This window comes from Eubalaena glacialis, chromosome 17, assembly GCF_028564815.1.
Source record: "Eubalaena glacialis isolate mEubGla1 chromosome 17, mEubGla1.1.hap2.+ XY, whole genome shotgun sequence".
Classification (NCBI taxonomy): domain Eukaryota; kingdom Metazoa; phylum Chordata; class Mammalia; order Artiodactyla; family Balaenidae; genus Eubalaena; species Eubalaena glacialis.
Window position 1 is genome coordinate 70,112,368 of NC_083732.1, and position 18,184 is coordinate 70,130,551.

Here is an 18,184-nt window from a genome sequence, read left to right on the forward strand (position 1 = left end):
GACAATTCACTTCTAGCCATTTACAGAGCACCTACTCTGACCCAAACATGTAGTAGTCTAGGGTTTGAGGATGCCACAATGTTAAGACACAGCCCAGGCTCTCAAGCAGAGTGACTTAGTTGGGGAAAGAGATGTGCTCCCCCAACCAAATAAACCCATATTACACTACAGTGTGGTAAGTGTCACAAAAAGACTGCCGATCGCTAGGTGTATGGGTGACAGAAAGAAAATAAAAATGTACTCTGTGATGAACATGGAAGTTGAGTGTTGGATAAGGTGACATTTTACTATAACTTTAGAGTCTTTTCCAATCTCTTGTGGCCTGTGTTTCTAAGTAAACATGTTGCTTTGGGATCAGAAGCCAAAGTTGTGTGGCCTTGGGGAAGTTACTGAAGTAACTTCAGTCTCAATTCTTGCACTGTAAATCACTTACAGAGTGATTGTGAGGATGGTATTGTATAATATTTGTAAAGTTAGTACAGTGGCATATAGTAAGTGACCTACTAGCGTAATTATAACAGACTTCAGCAGAGTAGGTTAGAGATGGCAATCAGTAGACACTCAGGCTTTTATTAAACCCTGGTGGGCTGAGATGACAGCCCACCCACCACAGAAGTCAACATAAAACTCAACATTTGACCACCTGAGATATGTCACAGAGTAATGGAAGAATCTTTGGACTTGGTGTCAGAGAGCATGGTGCTAATGCTGCCTCTGCCACTAAGTAACTGGGCATATTTCCTCACTTTCTTCAAGTGAAGGTGAAAAAAAGTAAGAGAGAAAGAGAACACTGAGCCATCCTTTCCACCTAAGGGTCTTTGTTGTTAAGCTATGTTGAACATTTATATTCTAACTCTTTGGATTTGATTGTTGATTTGGGTTTTTCTTGCATGTTCCCAAATAAGCTTCATATATGTGTGTATTTTTTAGATAATGTCAATTTTTAATGAATCTTGTTTCACCCACAGGCTGAAAATAATCTCTCCTTTGAATTTCCATAGCACTTTATATATAATTTCCTTAAGATTGTTGAAATTTCCGTCTTGTACTTTTGTTATATGTGAGCATGTTTTATTGCCTTTGCTAGACTATAAGTTTTTTTTTTTTAATGAAGCGGTTTTATTTTATTTTTATTGTTGTCATTATTATTATTATTATTTTGGCTGCGATGCCGCCTGCAGGATCTTAGTTCCCCGACCAGGGATCAAACCCACGCCCCTTGTAGTGGAAGTACACAATCTTAACCGCTGGTCTGCCAGGGAAGTCCCAGACTATAAGCTTATTGAGGGTAAGATTTTGTTATATAATTTCTCTTAGTATTTCTAGCTCTTAGAGCAGATGATTGGCCTCTAGGTATTCACAGTATAAATGAATAACAATAAGTCAGTATTTAAGTACTGAACAAAAGGTGGAGAATATTCCTCTCCATCAAATTTGGTATTTGCCAGCCTTGTTTTTACTCAATGTAGATAGATAGATAATTCTGGTTTTTTAAAAGGCATGAAAACTTTCTATTTTTTTCAGTTTTTAAATGTAGACATGCAAAACTTTTTTGATTAGAAATGTAAGGTGTTTTACAAATTGGAACTAGATTTAAAGGTGTTAATAAATTCTTCCATCCCAATTTTCTTTTCATCTTCCTCATTTCAGCTTTAAGTAAATAACACGGATAAGGCATCCATGCATGGACATATATTTATGAAGTTTTGTCAATTCATACCGAGCCCACTATTCTTCATGTTTATGTGAGGTACTGTTTTTAAAATTGTTACTTTAAAAGACATTATAGTTTCTTAGACATGACACCAAAACTAACAAAAAAGTAACATGACAAGCAACAAAGTAGAAAACAAACTGAACATCATCAGAATTAAAAACTTTTCTATTTTAATATTTATTTATTTATTTATTTGGCTGTGCCAGATCTTAGCTGCGGCATGCGGGATCTTCGTTGTGCCATGCGGGATCTTTAGGTTGGGGCATGCAGGCTCTTAGTTGTGGCATGTGGGATCTAGTTCCCTAACCAGGGATCGAACCCAGGCCCCCCGCATTGGGAGCATAGAGTCTTAACCACTGGACCAGCAGGGAAGTAACCACTGGACCACCAGGGAAGTCCCCCCAAATTTTTGTATTTTAGAGGATACCATCAAGAAAATGAAAAGACAGCTTATAGAATGTGATAAAATATTAGTGAATAATATACCTGATAAAGGGCTTATATCTAGAATACATAAAGAACAATTACAACTTAATAATAAAAAGACAACCCATGAAGAAAATGAGGAGACAAGCCTCAGACTTAAAAATATTTGCAAAAGGCATATCTGAAAAAGCACTGTTAGCCCAAAATATACAAAGAACTCTTAAAAATCAACAATAATAAAACAACCTGGTTTTAAAAACAGACCAAGGACCTGAGCAGACACCTTCTGACAGAAAATATACCGATGGCAAATAAACATATGAAAAAATGCTCAACATCCTATGTGATTAGGGAATTCCAAACTGAAACAACGAGATACCATTACACACCTATTAGAATGGCCAAAATCCAAAACACTGACAATGCCAAATGCAGGCAAGGTTGTGGAGCAACAGGAACTCTCATTCATTGCTGGTGGGAATAGAAAATGGTACAGTCACTTTGCAAGGGATTTTGGCAGTATGGTAAGCATACTCTTACCGTATGATCCACCAATCATGTTCCTTGGTATTTACCCAAAGGAGTTGAAAACTTATGTCCACACAAAAACCTGCACATGGATGTTTATAGCAGCTTTATTCATGATTGTCATAACTTAGAAGCAACCAATATGTCCTTCAGTAGGTGAATGGATAAACTGTTATACATCCAGACAATGGAATATTATTCAGTACAAAAAGAACTATCAAGCCATGTAAAGACTTAGGGGAACCTTAAATGCATATCACTAAGTGAAAGAAGCCAATATTAAAAGGCTACAACTATATGACCTTCTGGAAAAGACAGAACTATGGAGACAGTAAAGAGATCAGTGGTTGCCATGGGTTGGGGGGAAGGAGGGATGAATAGGTAGGACACAGAGGATTTTTTGAACAGCAAAAATAGTCTGTATGATACTATATACCATAACATCTTACAGAAAAAAACTGAATGAACTTTTTTGGCCAACCCAATATAATGGTAGATACATTTGACAAAATCCGTGGAATGTTCAACATCAAGGTGAACCCTAATGTAAACTATGGACTTTGGATAATAATGATGTATCAGTGTACGTTCATCAGTTGTAACATCTGTTCCTTTCTCGATAATTGATGGTAGAGCAAAGTTGTGTGTCGGGGGGCAGAGGGTATATGAGAACTCTGCACTTTCTGCTCAGTTTTGCTGTGAACCTAAAACTGCTTTAAAAAATAAGTCTCTTTTTTTTAAAGACAATCCAATTAAAAAATAGACAAAGGATTTGGATAGACAGTTCTCCAAAGAAGATAGGCACATAGACAATAAGCACATAAAAACATGTTCAACGTTATTAGCCATCATGGAAATGCAAGTCAAAATCACAATAAGATACCACTACACAACCATTAGGAAAAGTGTAATAAAAAAGATAGAGAATAACAAGGGTTGATAAGGATGTGGAACAATTAGGACCCCCTACTCTGTTGGTGGGAATGTAAAATGGGGCATCCTCTTTGGAGAAGAATCTGGCATACAATATAGGGTTACCATATGATCCTGCCATTCTACTCCTAGTTGTAAACCTAAGAGAAATGAATACATATGTCCACACAAAAATTTGTATATGAATGTTAATAACATTATTCATTATAACCAGGAAGTGAAAACAACTCAAGTGTCCATCAACTGATGCATGGATAAACAACATATAGTATGTCCATACAATGGAATATTATTTGGCAATAAAAAGTAGTGAAGTACCGATACATGGCATTACATGGATAAACCTTGTAAACATTATGCCAAGTGAAAGAAGCAAGTCACAATGGACCATATCTCATATGACTCTCTTTATATGAAATGCCCAACATAGACAAAACTACAGAGACAGAAAGTTGATTAGTGCTTGCCTAGGGGTTGCCTAGAGGTTATGGGCAGATTGGAAGTGATAGCTAAGGAGTGTTGGGTTTCTTTTGGGGGTGATGGAAATGTTTTAAAATTGATTGTGATGATGGGATGCACAACTCTGTGAATATATTATAGACTAGAATATATATAGAACTATGCACATGAAGTGGGTGAATTATACTATAACAGGACCACTCCTTTCTGAGACTGACCATATGCCCAGTGGTTAATAGCCAAATGATTATTTGGGCATTAACATTATGTAGCATCTTATATTGGCAATGTGGGTTTACAGTGTTAAGCTCTATTTTTTGTTTTTGTTTTTGTTTTTAATTAATTTTTTTTTTTTCTGTGTCGGGTCTTAGTTGCAGCATGTGGGGTCTTCGCTGAGGTGCATGGCCTTCTCTCTAGTTGTGGCCTGCGGGCTCCAGGGCATGTGGGCTCTGTAGCTGTGTCGCGCAGACTTAGTTGCCCGCGGTATGTGAGATCTTATTTCCCTGACCAGGGATTGAACCCGTGCCCCCTGCATTGGAAGGCGGATTCTTTACCACTGGACCACCAGGGAAGTCCCTGTTAAGACTCTGTTGTTCCTAGTCTCCCAGTCCATTTATAAGATTTGTTGTTGTTGTTGTTGTTTGTTTCCTTTTTGTTAACATACATATACTTAACCTCCAGTGAAATATACATATCTTAAATGTTTAGTTTGGTGCATTTTGACAATGTATATATTCATGTAAAAACAAGATATAGAACATTTTCATCACCCCAGAAAGTTTCCTCCTACTCCTTTCCAGTCAATCCTCTCCCCTTCCCCTTTCTGATTTCTATCATTATATGTGAATTTCCTCTATTCTTGAACCTCATGTAAATTAAGTCACTCTGTGTATGTTTTTTGTGTCTGGCTTTTCTCACTCAACTTAATGCTTTTGATATTAATCCACGTTGTTTTATGTGTCAGCAGCTCATTCCTTTTTATTGTCAAGTAGTGTTTCATTGTATCTACAATTTACTTATCCATTCTCCTGTTAATGGACATGTTATCCCCAGTTTTTGGCTATTATGAATAAGGCTGCAGTGAACATTTTGGGCGATATATGTTTTCATTTGTTGTGGGTGGATCCCTAAGAATTGTGCGGACATAGAGTAAATATGTGTATAACTTTATAAGATCTGTCAGACTATTCTCCAACCTGGTTTTACCATTTTATATTCCTGCCCGCAAAATGAGAGTTCCAGTTGCTCCATATCCTCACCGACATTTGATGCTGTCATTCTTTTTATTTTAGTGATTCTAGTGGGTGTGAAGTGGCATCTCATTGTGATTTTAATTTGCATTTCCATATTAACTAATGAGGTTGAGCTTCTTCTCACATGCTAATTAGATCTTTTTTTTTTGTAAAGTCTATTGTTTTGAATTTTGGGGGGTTGAGACTTCAGCATGATGCTGGCCAGTTTGCAGGGTTCCTGGTTACTTCCCAGAGACAAAATGACCTAGGAACATGGCTTTTGGAGCCTGATGTCTTGCCTGTTTCACAACTCCACGATTAGAACTCAAAATATAAAGTTGCGAATAGACCACAATAGATCCCCAAGATATAAATGGTAATGTAGAATTGGATGTAAATTTAGCCTGGTAGCCATACATTAGCAGTTTTATGTAACATTATTTCAGTTCTTTATGAGAACCTGAAGAAGCACAGGAATTGTTTTTCAGAGAGGCAGTTGAGAGTAGTAATTTGGAACTTGAACTCTGGAGTCAGATACTGTAGTTATATTTCTACCTCTGCCATTTACTGTGTCTTCTTTGGGTCTTACTCATATCTCTGGGCTTCAGTTTCTTCATCAAAAAATAAGGAAGAAAGTAACAGTAACTATACCCCAGGCTGTTGTTAAAATTAAAGGAATTGATACAAATAAAGCATTTAAAATAATGCTGAATTCATAGAAAATACTGTGTGAAGGTTAGCTATTGTTATTATTGATTTTGAGTTGATGGCCTGGCATGATTAGGTGCTCAAAAGTGTAGATTTTCCTTGGGAAGTAACCAGCCTTTATCTGGATAGCCATTCATTCATTTAGCATCAATCTTAAACATCTACATAATGTTTGGTTCCATTTCTATAAAATTCTCAAAATGGTAACATTGCAGAGGTGGAGAACATACTAGTGGTTGCCAGACATTAAGGATTTGGAGTGGGAGGCTATCAGGGGTTAGCATGAGGGAGTCCCTTTGTCATGATGGAACAGTCCTGTGCTTTGAGTGTGGTGGTGGTTACAGAGATCTATACATGTGATAAAATTGCCTAAAAATACACACACACACACAGACAAATGAGTGCATGTAAAAACCGGTGAAATCTGAATAAGGTCTATAGATTGTACTAATGTCAATGTCTTTGTCTGATATTGTACTTTAGTTATTTCTGTAAGGTGAAACCATTGGGGGAATCTGGGTGAAGAGTACACGGGGACTCTCTACTATTTCTTGTTGCTGTTGAGTTTTTCAGCAGCTTTGGTGAGATATAGTTCACATACCATACGATTCGCTCATATTAAAGCATACCATTCACTGGTTTTTAGTATATTCACAGATATATGCAATCATCACCACAGTCAATTTTAGACCATTTTCATCACCTCAAAAAGTAATCTCACACTTTAGTTAACATCCCCAACCCACTAGATCCCCTCCAGCCCCTGGCAACCACCCAGTCTACTCTGTGTCTATAGATTTCCTTGTTCTGGATATTTCATATGAATGGAATCATATACTATGTGGTCTCTATATTATTTTGCAACTCTCCATGAGTCTGTAATTATCACAAGATAAAAAGTTTAGAAATGAATGGCCGTGTTGCTCTGGGACAAGCACTGTGCTGGGCCCAGTGGACACATGACTAAATGAAGCCACGATCACTGCCCCAGAGAGCCTAGAGTTTAGTGGGAAAGGCAGAGAAGTTGAGGGACAATGAGAGTGTGTGTGACAAGTGCTCAGACGGAGGTAAAGTAGGAGCCAGGACAACACCAGGAGGAGTATAACTTAGATTGGGGTGAGATCAGGCAGAGTTCCCCCAGAGGAATTGGTTAGCAAATTTTTAAAATGCATGACATGTGGAAAGAATCTGGGACCATGTGTGGACTGCAAGCTCCTGGGACATCTGTAGAACTAAACCCTTTCCCAAGACTTTTGCCCCTGTTGGCTGGAGTCTCCTGGCTACAGTGCTTAGTGGCCAGGCAGCCCTCATCTATTGTTTCTTCTCCCCAGTGTCCAACAAGCACCCGTTTGTGGACAGCAATCTTCTCTACCAGTTCAGAATGAACTTCCGGCGGAGGCGAAGATTGATGGAGCTGCTCAATGAAAAATCCCCCTCCTCCCAGGAAACTCATGACAGCCCCTTCTGCCTGAGGAAGCAGAGCCATGACAATCGGAAATCTACCAGTTTTATGTCAGGTATGTCAGTTCCCTTGTTTGTTTGATCATATATATCTGTCTTTTGAGAAATAGCATAGTTGTAACTCACCTTTGTGAAATTCTGTTCTCCAGCAAATTTGTATTTATTTATAACCAAATTTTTATTTATTTATTTATTACTCCCCCCAAAAGAAACCATACACACATACAACCAGATTGTTCCTGCGCAGCCAACATACATGCTAAGAAGTCTGTTTTATAACACTATGTATTTGAATTATAGAAGACCACTCAAGCTCTCACTCCTACCTTATTTACTTTTCATTTACAAACGATCCTTACATATCATTAATTATCCAGTTTTCTAAGTCACAACATTGAGAAGCTATATATTTTAAGGATGAATAAAGTCTTCTTAGGGCATATACAACTAAAGGCGACTGATTATCAATCCATCACACAGAACAAATTAAAACTATGAAAGGTAGACACAGGTGCTCAGAAAGCACAGCAGCCTGGGACATTATATGTTAGGTCAGACTGTCCCATATTGACAATTAACCTGGACAGAAATGATGACTGATGTTCACAAAGATAACCCCATTTAAACAAAAAATAAACTAATATAAAATAATCCTATTCACCCAGAAAAGGTTAACTTGATGTGTCATTCTTTGTAAGTGGGTGAGGTGCTTAACAGGATATCTTCAACTCCTCTGAAAACTTGACACTGACTTGAGAAACTGATTGGCCTGAGGTTTGGAAGTTATGGGCTTCACCCGAAACCCAGAGCAAAATGAAAATGTGTCTTGGTTATGAATAGGAGCTGACCATGAGAACACTTACAACTAGATGTATTGAGAACTTTCTGTGCCCTTGGCACAGATCCAAGCTTAGTTGCATGCATTTTCTCATTTAATTCTCACTGTTACTCTTCGAGGAAAGACTTTTCTTATCTCCATTTTACAGGTGAAGAAACTGAGGCATGGAGAAGTTGAGTGGCTTACCCAAGGTCACACAGCTAGAACGTGATGGACAGGGCTGGGTCTTGCACCAGTTCTGTCTTATCCCAGTGCTTATATTATACTGGCTCCTACCCAACCTTCTACATCCCAGGTTCCTCAGACACAGCTGGGATGGAGCAGAGAAGTAGCCAAGGGCCACTCCAGGAAAGTAAACACTAGCCAAGGGTCAGGAGCCTAGGCCTGTGCTTAGATGCGCACCAGCTGTGTGTCCCTAAGGTTGCAGTCTCCTGCAGATGCAGAGGAACCGTTCACGTCTTCGCTGGTACTAAGGTTTGCCTGTTTTTCAGTGGGCGCCGTAGACGTGAACAAGTGATGATGATGAGAAGGAGGATACAGTAACCATAGTCACCGTAAAAGCCAGCATTGATTTTGTGCTTTCCATGTGCCAGGCACTCTCCATGGTTTCTTTCATTGGATCATATGCCTCGCTCTCTTTCCCTCGTTGAGAGCCAGCCAACTCCACAGTGGAGAGAACGAGATCTTATCACTGAAGCTGCTGCCTCACATACACCTTCAAAGCCTGAAGTTGTGCTCTCTGTTTTAATCTCCTTCTTCTGTGGCTCCGGGTGATTAAAGATTTAATCTTCAACCAGGAGGCACTTATCATCACTATTAATTCATTAAGTGTCTCACCAGCACTTAATTTACATCCTTTCAGGGATGCTTAGCATGGACTCGGTAGTTCTTAAAATAATATTTTATGTAACTGAGTACTTTTAAATATATAATCCACTCCTTGCACCAGTCCCATGAGACGGCATTATTCCCACTTTACAGTTGGGGAAACTGTACGTTTAGAAAACCGAAGGGAATGGCCCCAGGCTGTGCTATTCTGTCAGGGGCAGAGCTGCCACTCAAACCCTTGCTTTTCCGACGCCAAGGCCAGAGTGCTTTATTCCAGCGCACGTGACCTGCCTCACTATACCTGGCAGCTGAAAGCCTGCGTGCATGCTCTGGGGAACCAAGACCATCACCGTCGGTGACGCTGTGTGTTCTCGCCCACAGTCAGCCCCAGCAAGGAGGTCAAGATCGTGTCTGCCGTGCGGAGGAGCAGCATGAGCAGCTGCAGCAGCGGCTACTTCAGCGGCAGCCCCCCCCCCAGCAGCAGCCCCCCCGTGCTCTGCAACCCCAAGTCTGGTGAGTGGCTGAGAAGCGGCCCCGTTTCCGACCGTGACTGTGGGGGACTTGGGCCTGGGTGCAGGCGGGACTCCCTGGGAAGCGGATTCTCAGGCAGAGGGAGACTAGCGTGGGAGCATCTTGTTACATTGTGCTCTTGGGGGGCAGCACCCTTTGGATGGAAGGGAAGGACGTGGGTTTGGGCCGAGGGAGAATTGGGCTGCAATGCAGTCTCCGTGAAGGCTGCGGCTCGCCCCAGGTGGAGCTCTGGAGTTGGGATGGTCTTTGAGAGTTGTCCCAACTTGGGGTGAGGTGGCCAGGCTTTTATAGCCTCACCTTGATCAGTCATTGGATGTTGGCTGCCCCTGGGAGGAGGGCGTGACCTGGGGAATGGCGGCTCTCTTTGGAGAGAGAGTTCCAAGGACAGTTGAGAACATTGGCTGTCTGAGGGCTGTGTGCTGTTAGCAGTCCCAGCATTGGGAGGAAACACGCAGTCCTGAAGGAAGGTTTGAGCAGCAAACAGCGGGGGAGATAGCGCTGCCCCAGATTGCAACTGATGCAAAGATCTGTTGGGTCTCCGCACCCCTAAGAAGCTTGGATCTCTGCAAACCTAGCCATCCCTGCAGTGGGCTCTTGGTGCCTTGTGGTTTCAAACTCTACTCATCAACCTCCGTGACTTTTACATTCCAGAAAAAAAACCTAGGCACAAAGATTGTTAATGAACTTGTACTTAGATCTAATCAGTTCTTCAAGCCCACAGGAACCTGTAACCCATGGATACCACCACCTTCTCACTGTCCTTACCCACCTCCTTTCCAGGATTAGCTTGCGTGGTCCATCATGATAACCATGGCCTTGAAATCACCTTCCCCTCCATTTGTTTAGTGCCCTGTCCACCCTCAGTTCAATGTATCACCTTCAGGGAAGACACTTTGTTCCTTTGTTCATGCCGTTTCCTTATTACCAGATGTTGGGGATACAAAGATGAGAGGTCATAACCCCATCCCTCAATGAGCACATCATCTCTTTGAGGAAAAAAAAATGCACTCATGAGAATAAGGACTAATAGATGTTGTTAAAGGGCTTTAAGAGAAAACAGTCATCTAATGCTGTTGACTAGGTATTTTTCTTAATCTAACTTTTTTTTTCTTTTTTTTCTTCTTTTTTTGCTGTCTTCTGGAGGGTTAGCTCTAAGAATAAAGTTGTAACCTGCAAGTGAATGAAGAAACTTGCTTCCACACTGTCTCTGGCTGGAAAATCTTCCAGCACCCATATATTACCAGGTTTCTCAATTAATAGAGCACTGCTGATAAGATAGAATGAGAAGAACTATATTGTTAGAAATAGCATGTTTGAAGCCCTGGTAGAAATCTGATACCTCCAAGTTAGAATCAAAAGAGTTCAATTTCAGGAAAGGGTTAGTTGTGCTAAAGCCATTTTACATGTTTTTGATTGCTTACCAGAGTAGAAGATGAACAAAGTGTTAATTGCTTAAATTACACATTCATCTTCCCTGAGGTAGGTTTCCATTGTTTTCTCTTTCTCCTTACCCCCTTGACTCAAAGGGAAAATATTACTGATATGCAGGCAGAAAAGAAAGGTCAGGTTGCCTTTTTTGGGTCTCTAAGGACCAAAGCTGTCAGGACTTCACTGTAGTTCGTAAGTCCTACCTCTTACCTGTATTCTGACAAGCTTCTCTTTTACTCTAAGAGGGTTCCCAAGATGCAGGGAGCTCATCTGTGATTTTTTTTCTCTCAAGCAGGTAAGCAGGCTTCACAGTAAGGCATTTAAAATTAACCATTAGATATCCATCAGGATATATTTTTTAACACTGTATATAAATGCCCTAATTCAGATAAAGAAAGTGCTACAGAAAGTAACATAATCAGTATCATTGTGGTGAGTAAATAAGTTCCCAAGGATATGAAAAGAGAAAGCTAGAAATAATTCCCTAGGTTTCAAAGTTTCTACATTTTTTAACATGAGAGAAAGTGTATTAAATGAACAGTATTGTTGCCAAATATTACAATATAGTGTGATTCAAAACCACAATGAAATATCACCTCATACCTGTCAGAATGGCTATCATCAAAAAGAGCACATATAACAAATGCTGGAGAGGGTGTGGAGAAAAGGGAACCCTCTTGCACCGTTGGCGGGAATGTAAATTGGTGCAGCCACTATGGGAAACAGTATGGAGGTTCCTTAAAAAAGAATTAAAAGTAGAACTACCATATGATCCAGCAATTTCACTTCTGAGTATTTATCGAAAGGAAATGAAAACACTAATTTGAAAAGCTCTCTGTACCCCCATGTTTATTGCTGCATTATTTATAATAGCCAAGACATGGAAACAACCTAAGTGCCCATCAATGGATGAATGGATAAAGGAAATGTGGCATTTTTTTTGTACGTATATAAATATACACACACACACACACACACACACACAGAGACATACATATACACACATACACAATGGAGTATTATTCAGCCATAAAAATGAAGGAAATCCTGCCATTTGCAACAAAATGAATGAACCTCGAGGGCATTGTGCTAAGTGAAATAAGTCAGGCAAAGAACACAAATGTCATATGATCTCACTTATATGTGGAATCTAAAAAAAAACTCATATATACAGAGAACAAATTGGTGATTGGCAGAGGTGGGGTGGTCGGTGGGGGGGGATTGGTGGTTGGGTGGGACAAATGGGTGAAAGGGGTCAAAAGGTACAAATTTCCAGTTTATAGGTAAATCCTGGGGAATGTAATATACAGCATGGTGACTACGGTTAATAATACTGTGTTGTATATTTGAAAGTTGCTAAGAGAGTAGGTCTTAAAAGCTCTCATTTCAAGAAAAAACAACTTTGTAGCTATGTGAGGTGACGATGTTAACTGGACTAGTTGATCATTTCATAACAAATGCACCGTTATGTTGTAACCTGAAACTAATATAATGGTATATGTCAATTATATCTCAATAAAAATAGAGAAATAGTATAATAAAAATAAATGGTCGATATTGTCAGATATCACAAGTACAGTGTGATTCCTACATCCATGTTCATAAACCCCAGAGGGGATTTTGTGGGTAGGAGCCTGGAGGCAGTTGACTGACAGGGAATAAAAAGGTCAGAATCCTCAACCATGGACCCCTTCTCTTACTTCCTGACTGTTTGCTGAGAGCTTCTGTTCTTGATATTCAACCTTCTCCCTCCTTGGAGGAAGCATAAATTCATGTTCTCTTTTATGAGCTTTCTGAAAGCAAAAGTAATAGTCCCAGCCACGTGTCATCTCAACAAGAAGCACTTCGTTGCCTTTGACTGAGAAGGTGCTTCTTAGGGCCCAGCTGCCTGGTGGATCCTCCAGGCCTCACCCCCAGGCTGCCTTTTATTTTCTGCTGCACACTTGTTCCAGGACTGGCATCTGACCTCTGAAGGCCACCAGCAAAGGGAATTGGAGGCTGGCACTTCGCCAGGTTAGGCTCCTAGCCCTGGTCCTTTCAGTTTCTTTGTGGACTCAAGTTCATGATGTCTCTATAACTGGGATAGGATGGTCCCTGTCCCCCAACCCACTGGCTGCTCTGGGTGGCCATGGCAGTCCCTTGTCCAGTTCTTAGCACAGGATGGAGGGGGAAGTTCATTTTTGGTGGGTGTTTAGGCAGTCGCAAGTCAGGAATTGACTGCAATCTTTGCCATCTTGGTAGACCACAGCAGTGATCTGATGGGGACAGGTGTCTTAGGAACACAACACACAGTGACCTTTTGGAGCTTCTGCGCCCTTTCTTCTGAGAACGGGCAGTGGCACCAAACGCTTGAGTTTAAATCTTAATTCTACTTCCCGTTGACTCTGAGGCCTTGGACGCAAGCTATTTAACTTTTCTCAGCTTCTGTTTCCTCCCTAATAGCATAGGGATAAGGATGAAATGAACCCATTAGCTCTTGTGATGATTAAATAATAGAATATATTTAAAGCGCCTAACATAGTGCCTAGCACATGTTAATTATGCAGAAAAGCTCCCCAGTGTTATGATTCAAGGCAAAAGGCAGTGCGTACGCGCAATCTGGGGTATTAATAAGGAAATCCGTGAGGCTTTGGTGAATGGGATGTGTATGGTATGATGGGGAGGGGTTATCAGATGGCCAGAGTCAGGATTTCTCTCTTTTTTTTTTTTTTTAACATCTTTAAGGATTTCTCTTAATTTTGACATGTTGAATGCACATCAAGGTCTAAGAGAAAGAAATTCAGGAACTAGAAAATGTGGTCTTTTCCTTTATAAAAAAATGTCAAGCCGCTCCTTACCCCACCCCTGGCACTCTTGCTTCCCCTTCCCCTGCTCCCGTCTCTGCTTTCTGTAGCTCTGTAAGTTAGGTTTAGGGTTATTTATGTTTGCTAATATTTTCTGCCTCTGTGCAGCTAGAATATAAACTGGGAGGCAGGGATCTTTGCCACTTTTGGTCACTGATGTCACACATGAGGCATTCAGTAAATATCTGCTGAATGAAAGGACAGAGGGCTCAGAAGGGTCTGTACCTTGACACTGTGTCTGTCTTACAGTGTTAAAAAGACCCGTCACTTCTGAGGAACTCCTGACTCCCGGGGCTCCGTATGCGAGGAAGACATTCACGGTAGGCTCATCATTTGGTTTTTCTCCCGTGCTGCTCGTTTGTCTGGGCCGTGTCAACATGGCAGTGTGTCCATATGTAGCTTAGGGACGGAACTGAAAAGCTTCTCCCAATTTCCCTTTTGTTTTGAGCATGATTATAATAGTACACTTTCTTGACCTTTAGGCACTAAAATGCATTAGGACTTGGCATAATTTATTATTAATACAGCATTTAAAATTCCTTTGGATGTGTCCTTAAAAAAAAGATTTCCATTATGTACTTACTCTAATGTAATGACAGATTCAAAGGCAGATGGTAGAACAAATAATGCCAATAATCCCTTCTGCATTATAGTTAATTCTAAAAATTATTTAAGACATGAGGGAAGTCTTAAGATAGAGAAAACTATGGCATAGATTGTTCTACCATAAGGAATGATGCTTTTGACAATGTTATCGTGCCTTGAGTTATACAAGCACCTGATTTGGGCACACTGCCTACCTGTGAGCACCTCCTGACCACCTGCCCTTTCTTGGAGGTCCTTCAGCCTTCCTTCTACTCCTAGGGTCCCACTGGTATTCTTTTCTTTTCTTTTTTTTTTTTTGGCCTCACCCTGAGGCATGTGGAACTTCCCTGACCAGGGATCGGACCCGTGCCTCCTGCAGTGGAAGTACGGCGTCTTAACCGCTGGACCACTAGGGAAGTCCCCCACTGGTCTTCTTCAAACAGAATCCACGTTCTCTGCTTGACATCACCTCACCCACTTCCTGTTGACTTGCCTCTGTCTCTTTGTCTCCTCACATCTGCATTGACGTCTTCTTTAAAATACTTCTCATCTTTCCTTTAGTCTTCTAATTTTTGTTTTAATACCTCAGGGTGGGGAAAAAGCTTTCCATGCTCATTTGTGCTACGAACATTTGTCGAGGACTACTTCACGTTCTGAGCCCTAAGGAATTAAAACAGGATGGGTCCAGTCCTAGCCAGTCAATATGAAAAAAGCACTGGTAATATGTCTGTATCAGGGAAAAGGTAAACTGGACATTTGGAAGTGCAATTAGGTATAATGAACTAATAGCAGCAAACCCTAAAGCCAATGAAGTACCTAATAAAGAACTTCTCAGACAAGCAAAAACTAATAAGAGTTCATCGACACTAAAACCTGCCCTAAAAGTCTTTTTGAGAATGGTCACAAAAATTTCATTTGCTTCCCTGCTTTTCCTCAGTCTCCAGCATTCAAGAGACATTGGATTGTATTTTTTAGCTGTATTTCTTTTAGGTTTTAAATATCAATGCCAGCATTGCTAGTAATTGACTGTGAATGGCTGTCATCTCTATTTCAGTTGGGGTATGTATTAGAGACATGTCTGGGAGCTGCCCAGAGAATGTAACTGGCAATTCTAATTATGATTCTATAAGGAAAGTCACCCTCCAGTTTCAAACAACTTTTGGACCAGAGTCGACTTGTAAATTGTGAACTTTATGTACTTTTTCACTGTCTTTTCTTGGTACAGAAAATTGTGTTTCAGGAGAGCCAAGACTCTTCATGGTTCCCCCCATTAGTAATTTAAATGGTTACTTTAAAGTTCAATGATTGTAAAGCAACTATACTCCAATAAAAATTTTTTAAAAAAGTTCAATGACGTAGCAAGATCATCAGGAAAGTATCCTTTGGATGCAGGGGAAGAGAAATTGGATCTGGAGGGAAATTTCAACAGTATTTTTAAGATCTTCAGACTTTCCATTTGAGTCTGATATTCAACTGCATAGCAGCCTAAGAAAGAGGCCATCTGCCAGTTATTTATTGAGTAGTGACCTCACAGAAGAAGCTTCTTTCTGCCAAACAGGTGTTTCTTGACCATGTTTTCCGCACAGAGATATAAGCCTGTGTTTGTGATAGAAGAGTCCCGTTCCCCTGACAGGGTAGAGATGAAGTGGAGAAGAGGTGTCTCCTGGCATGCCTTTAGTCCTGGCTTTTCTCTGTCTTGGAAGGGCGGGCACACTGCCAGGGACCGTCTGCTGATGGCTAATTGTGGTTTTCCTCTCTAGATTGTTGGTGACGCAGTAGGCTGGGGCTTTGTGGTGCGAGGCAGTAAGCCATGCCACATCCAGGCCGTGGATCCCAGTGGCCCAGCAGCCGCAGCAGGAATGAAGGTACCTCCCGTACAGCAGTGTCTAAATACTTCTCGCTTTATTTCATTGTTTGGTGCCATCTGTACTTTCTCTCCCTGCGTGTTTTGGTCCCATTTTTGTCATTTCCTTTTCCCTTTCTGAATGGGGGTGAAATGAAGCCAAGAGCGTATGAGGTAGCAACTAAAAGGATAAGTTTTTCTATCGCTCGGACTATTGCCTTCTTGGTCTCCAAACCTCCCTCGGTATTTTACATTTCTCTCCTGAACCAATACTGAATTTGAAAAAAAGTTTCTTTTTGCTTAAATCTTATACAGTAACTCTACTGCTTTTGTTCAGAGTATATACTTGTGGTGTTTAAGCAGCCAAGACACAAGAAACAGTAAATAGTGAGAAAAAGAGAACAAAAGTCGTGGAGTTTGGAAGAGGAGATCTGGATTCTTTTATTGGTTTTTACTACTTACTAGCTCTTTGAACAAGTTCTGTAACATCTCAGAGCCTGTTTCCTCCTCTCTGAAATGATAATCATATTTCATTCTGCTGTTTTATGGATTAAGTATGTCGAAACACTTGATAAAGTACAAAGAACTACACAAACATCAAGAAACTGAGTGAATTGTGTAAGATTTTTGAAAATAATTTTTACACATTTTTAGTATTAAAGTAATGAATATTATTATTAAAGTAATGAAGAATATTATGAATATTATTATAAATGAATATTAAAGTCAGAAAATTTGGAAAATACACACAGGCAGAAAAAAAAATAACTGCCTATAATCTTTCCTAGCTTAGAGATAACCACTCTTTACATTTTTAAGCAGCTCTTTTGAAGTATAATTGACATACATTAAAGTGTATCACTGTTAACATTTTGATTTATATTCTTCCAGACTTCTTCTATGTATGTATACATATATATATATATACATACATATAAGTATATATATATACATTGTTTTTATTTGTAAAGAAATATGGTATAAGAGGATATTGATAGCACTGGTTTTCTGCTTCAAAACACCTTTATCTAGCACAGTTTTGTTCTGTCATCTGTAAAATATTTCACAGAGGGTATTTATCTCTTGATTATCTGGGACCATGGGAGGATGCAGAAGACTTGAAAGCCACAGATTATTCCCCCCCTTTATTTCTTCAATACTTTCATCCTCTCCCCTCAGTCCTTTTCCTAGAGCAGTAAACCAGTGAAGCAATGGCATGGTTTGGATCTCCACAGCTCTGGTTTCCAGCACTTACCCTCTGGCAATGGTTTACCTACTAGAAAAGAGAGGTGGGCAGCTGAGACCAGCTCAAGGGAGCACAGAGCAGAGATTACGGCCAGTCCGGGTAACCGATGCTGGTAGGATTCAGGGTTGACTCTGCCCCCTGATTTGAACACCTCCTTCATACAGGGAGGCACAGGCTTCCTGTGTCTTGTGTTCTGGGTAAGTTACAGAAGCCTCGTTGGCTAAGTCCATCTGTATTAGAGGCCCTTCCTACATCCTCAGTATTGCAGTGGGCACAGCACCAAACAAACCCAGAGTAGGAAAGTTGGCCAGGAGCATTTGTATCTGCACTGAGGCTGAATTTTTCATTTTCTAATGGAACTCTTGGCTGTGGGAAGAGTTTTGTATTTTATTCCCACAGTAAAGTACCTCAGTATAAATTATTTCTGGCAGCGTACTTTGGTTCTGAGCGTGCACTCACTTGCATGGGGCTTGAAGCCTACTTCCTTTGGGGAAAGCAATGGATTTACATTGCAGCTAAAGACCTTGTTTTGCTTAGCCAGGTGTATTTCATTGATTTGAGTCCATCTTTATTGGTTA

At 40.4% G+C, this 18,184-nt stretch overlaps 1 protein-coding gene across 3 annotated transcripts in view; it reads left to right on the forward strand.

Moving 5' to 3' along the window:
- The window catches only part of DEPTOR (DEP domain containing MTOR interacting protein), a 174,106-nt gene that overhangs the window by 90,459 nt on the left and 65,463 nt on the right, over positions 1-18,184 (forward strand). For all 3 annotated transcript variants that reach the window (XM_061171370.1, XM_061171369.1, XM_061171368.1), the window contains exons 5-8: positions 7,335-7,520; positions 9,512-9,643; positions 14,182-14,252; positions 16,278-16,382. In XM_061171370.1, coding sequence (XP_061027353.1) covers positions 7,335-7,520; positions 9,512-9,643; positions 14,182-14,252; positions 16,278-16,382 — 494 coding nt within the window. The remainder of the gene's footprint in view (positions 1-7,334; positions 7,521-9,511; positions 9,644-14,181; positions 14,253-16,277; positions 16,383-18,184) is intronic.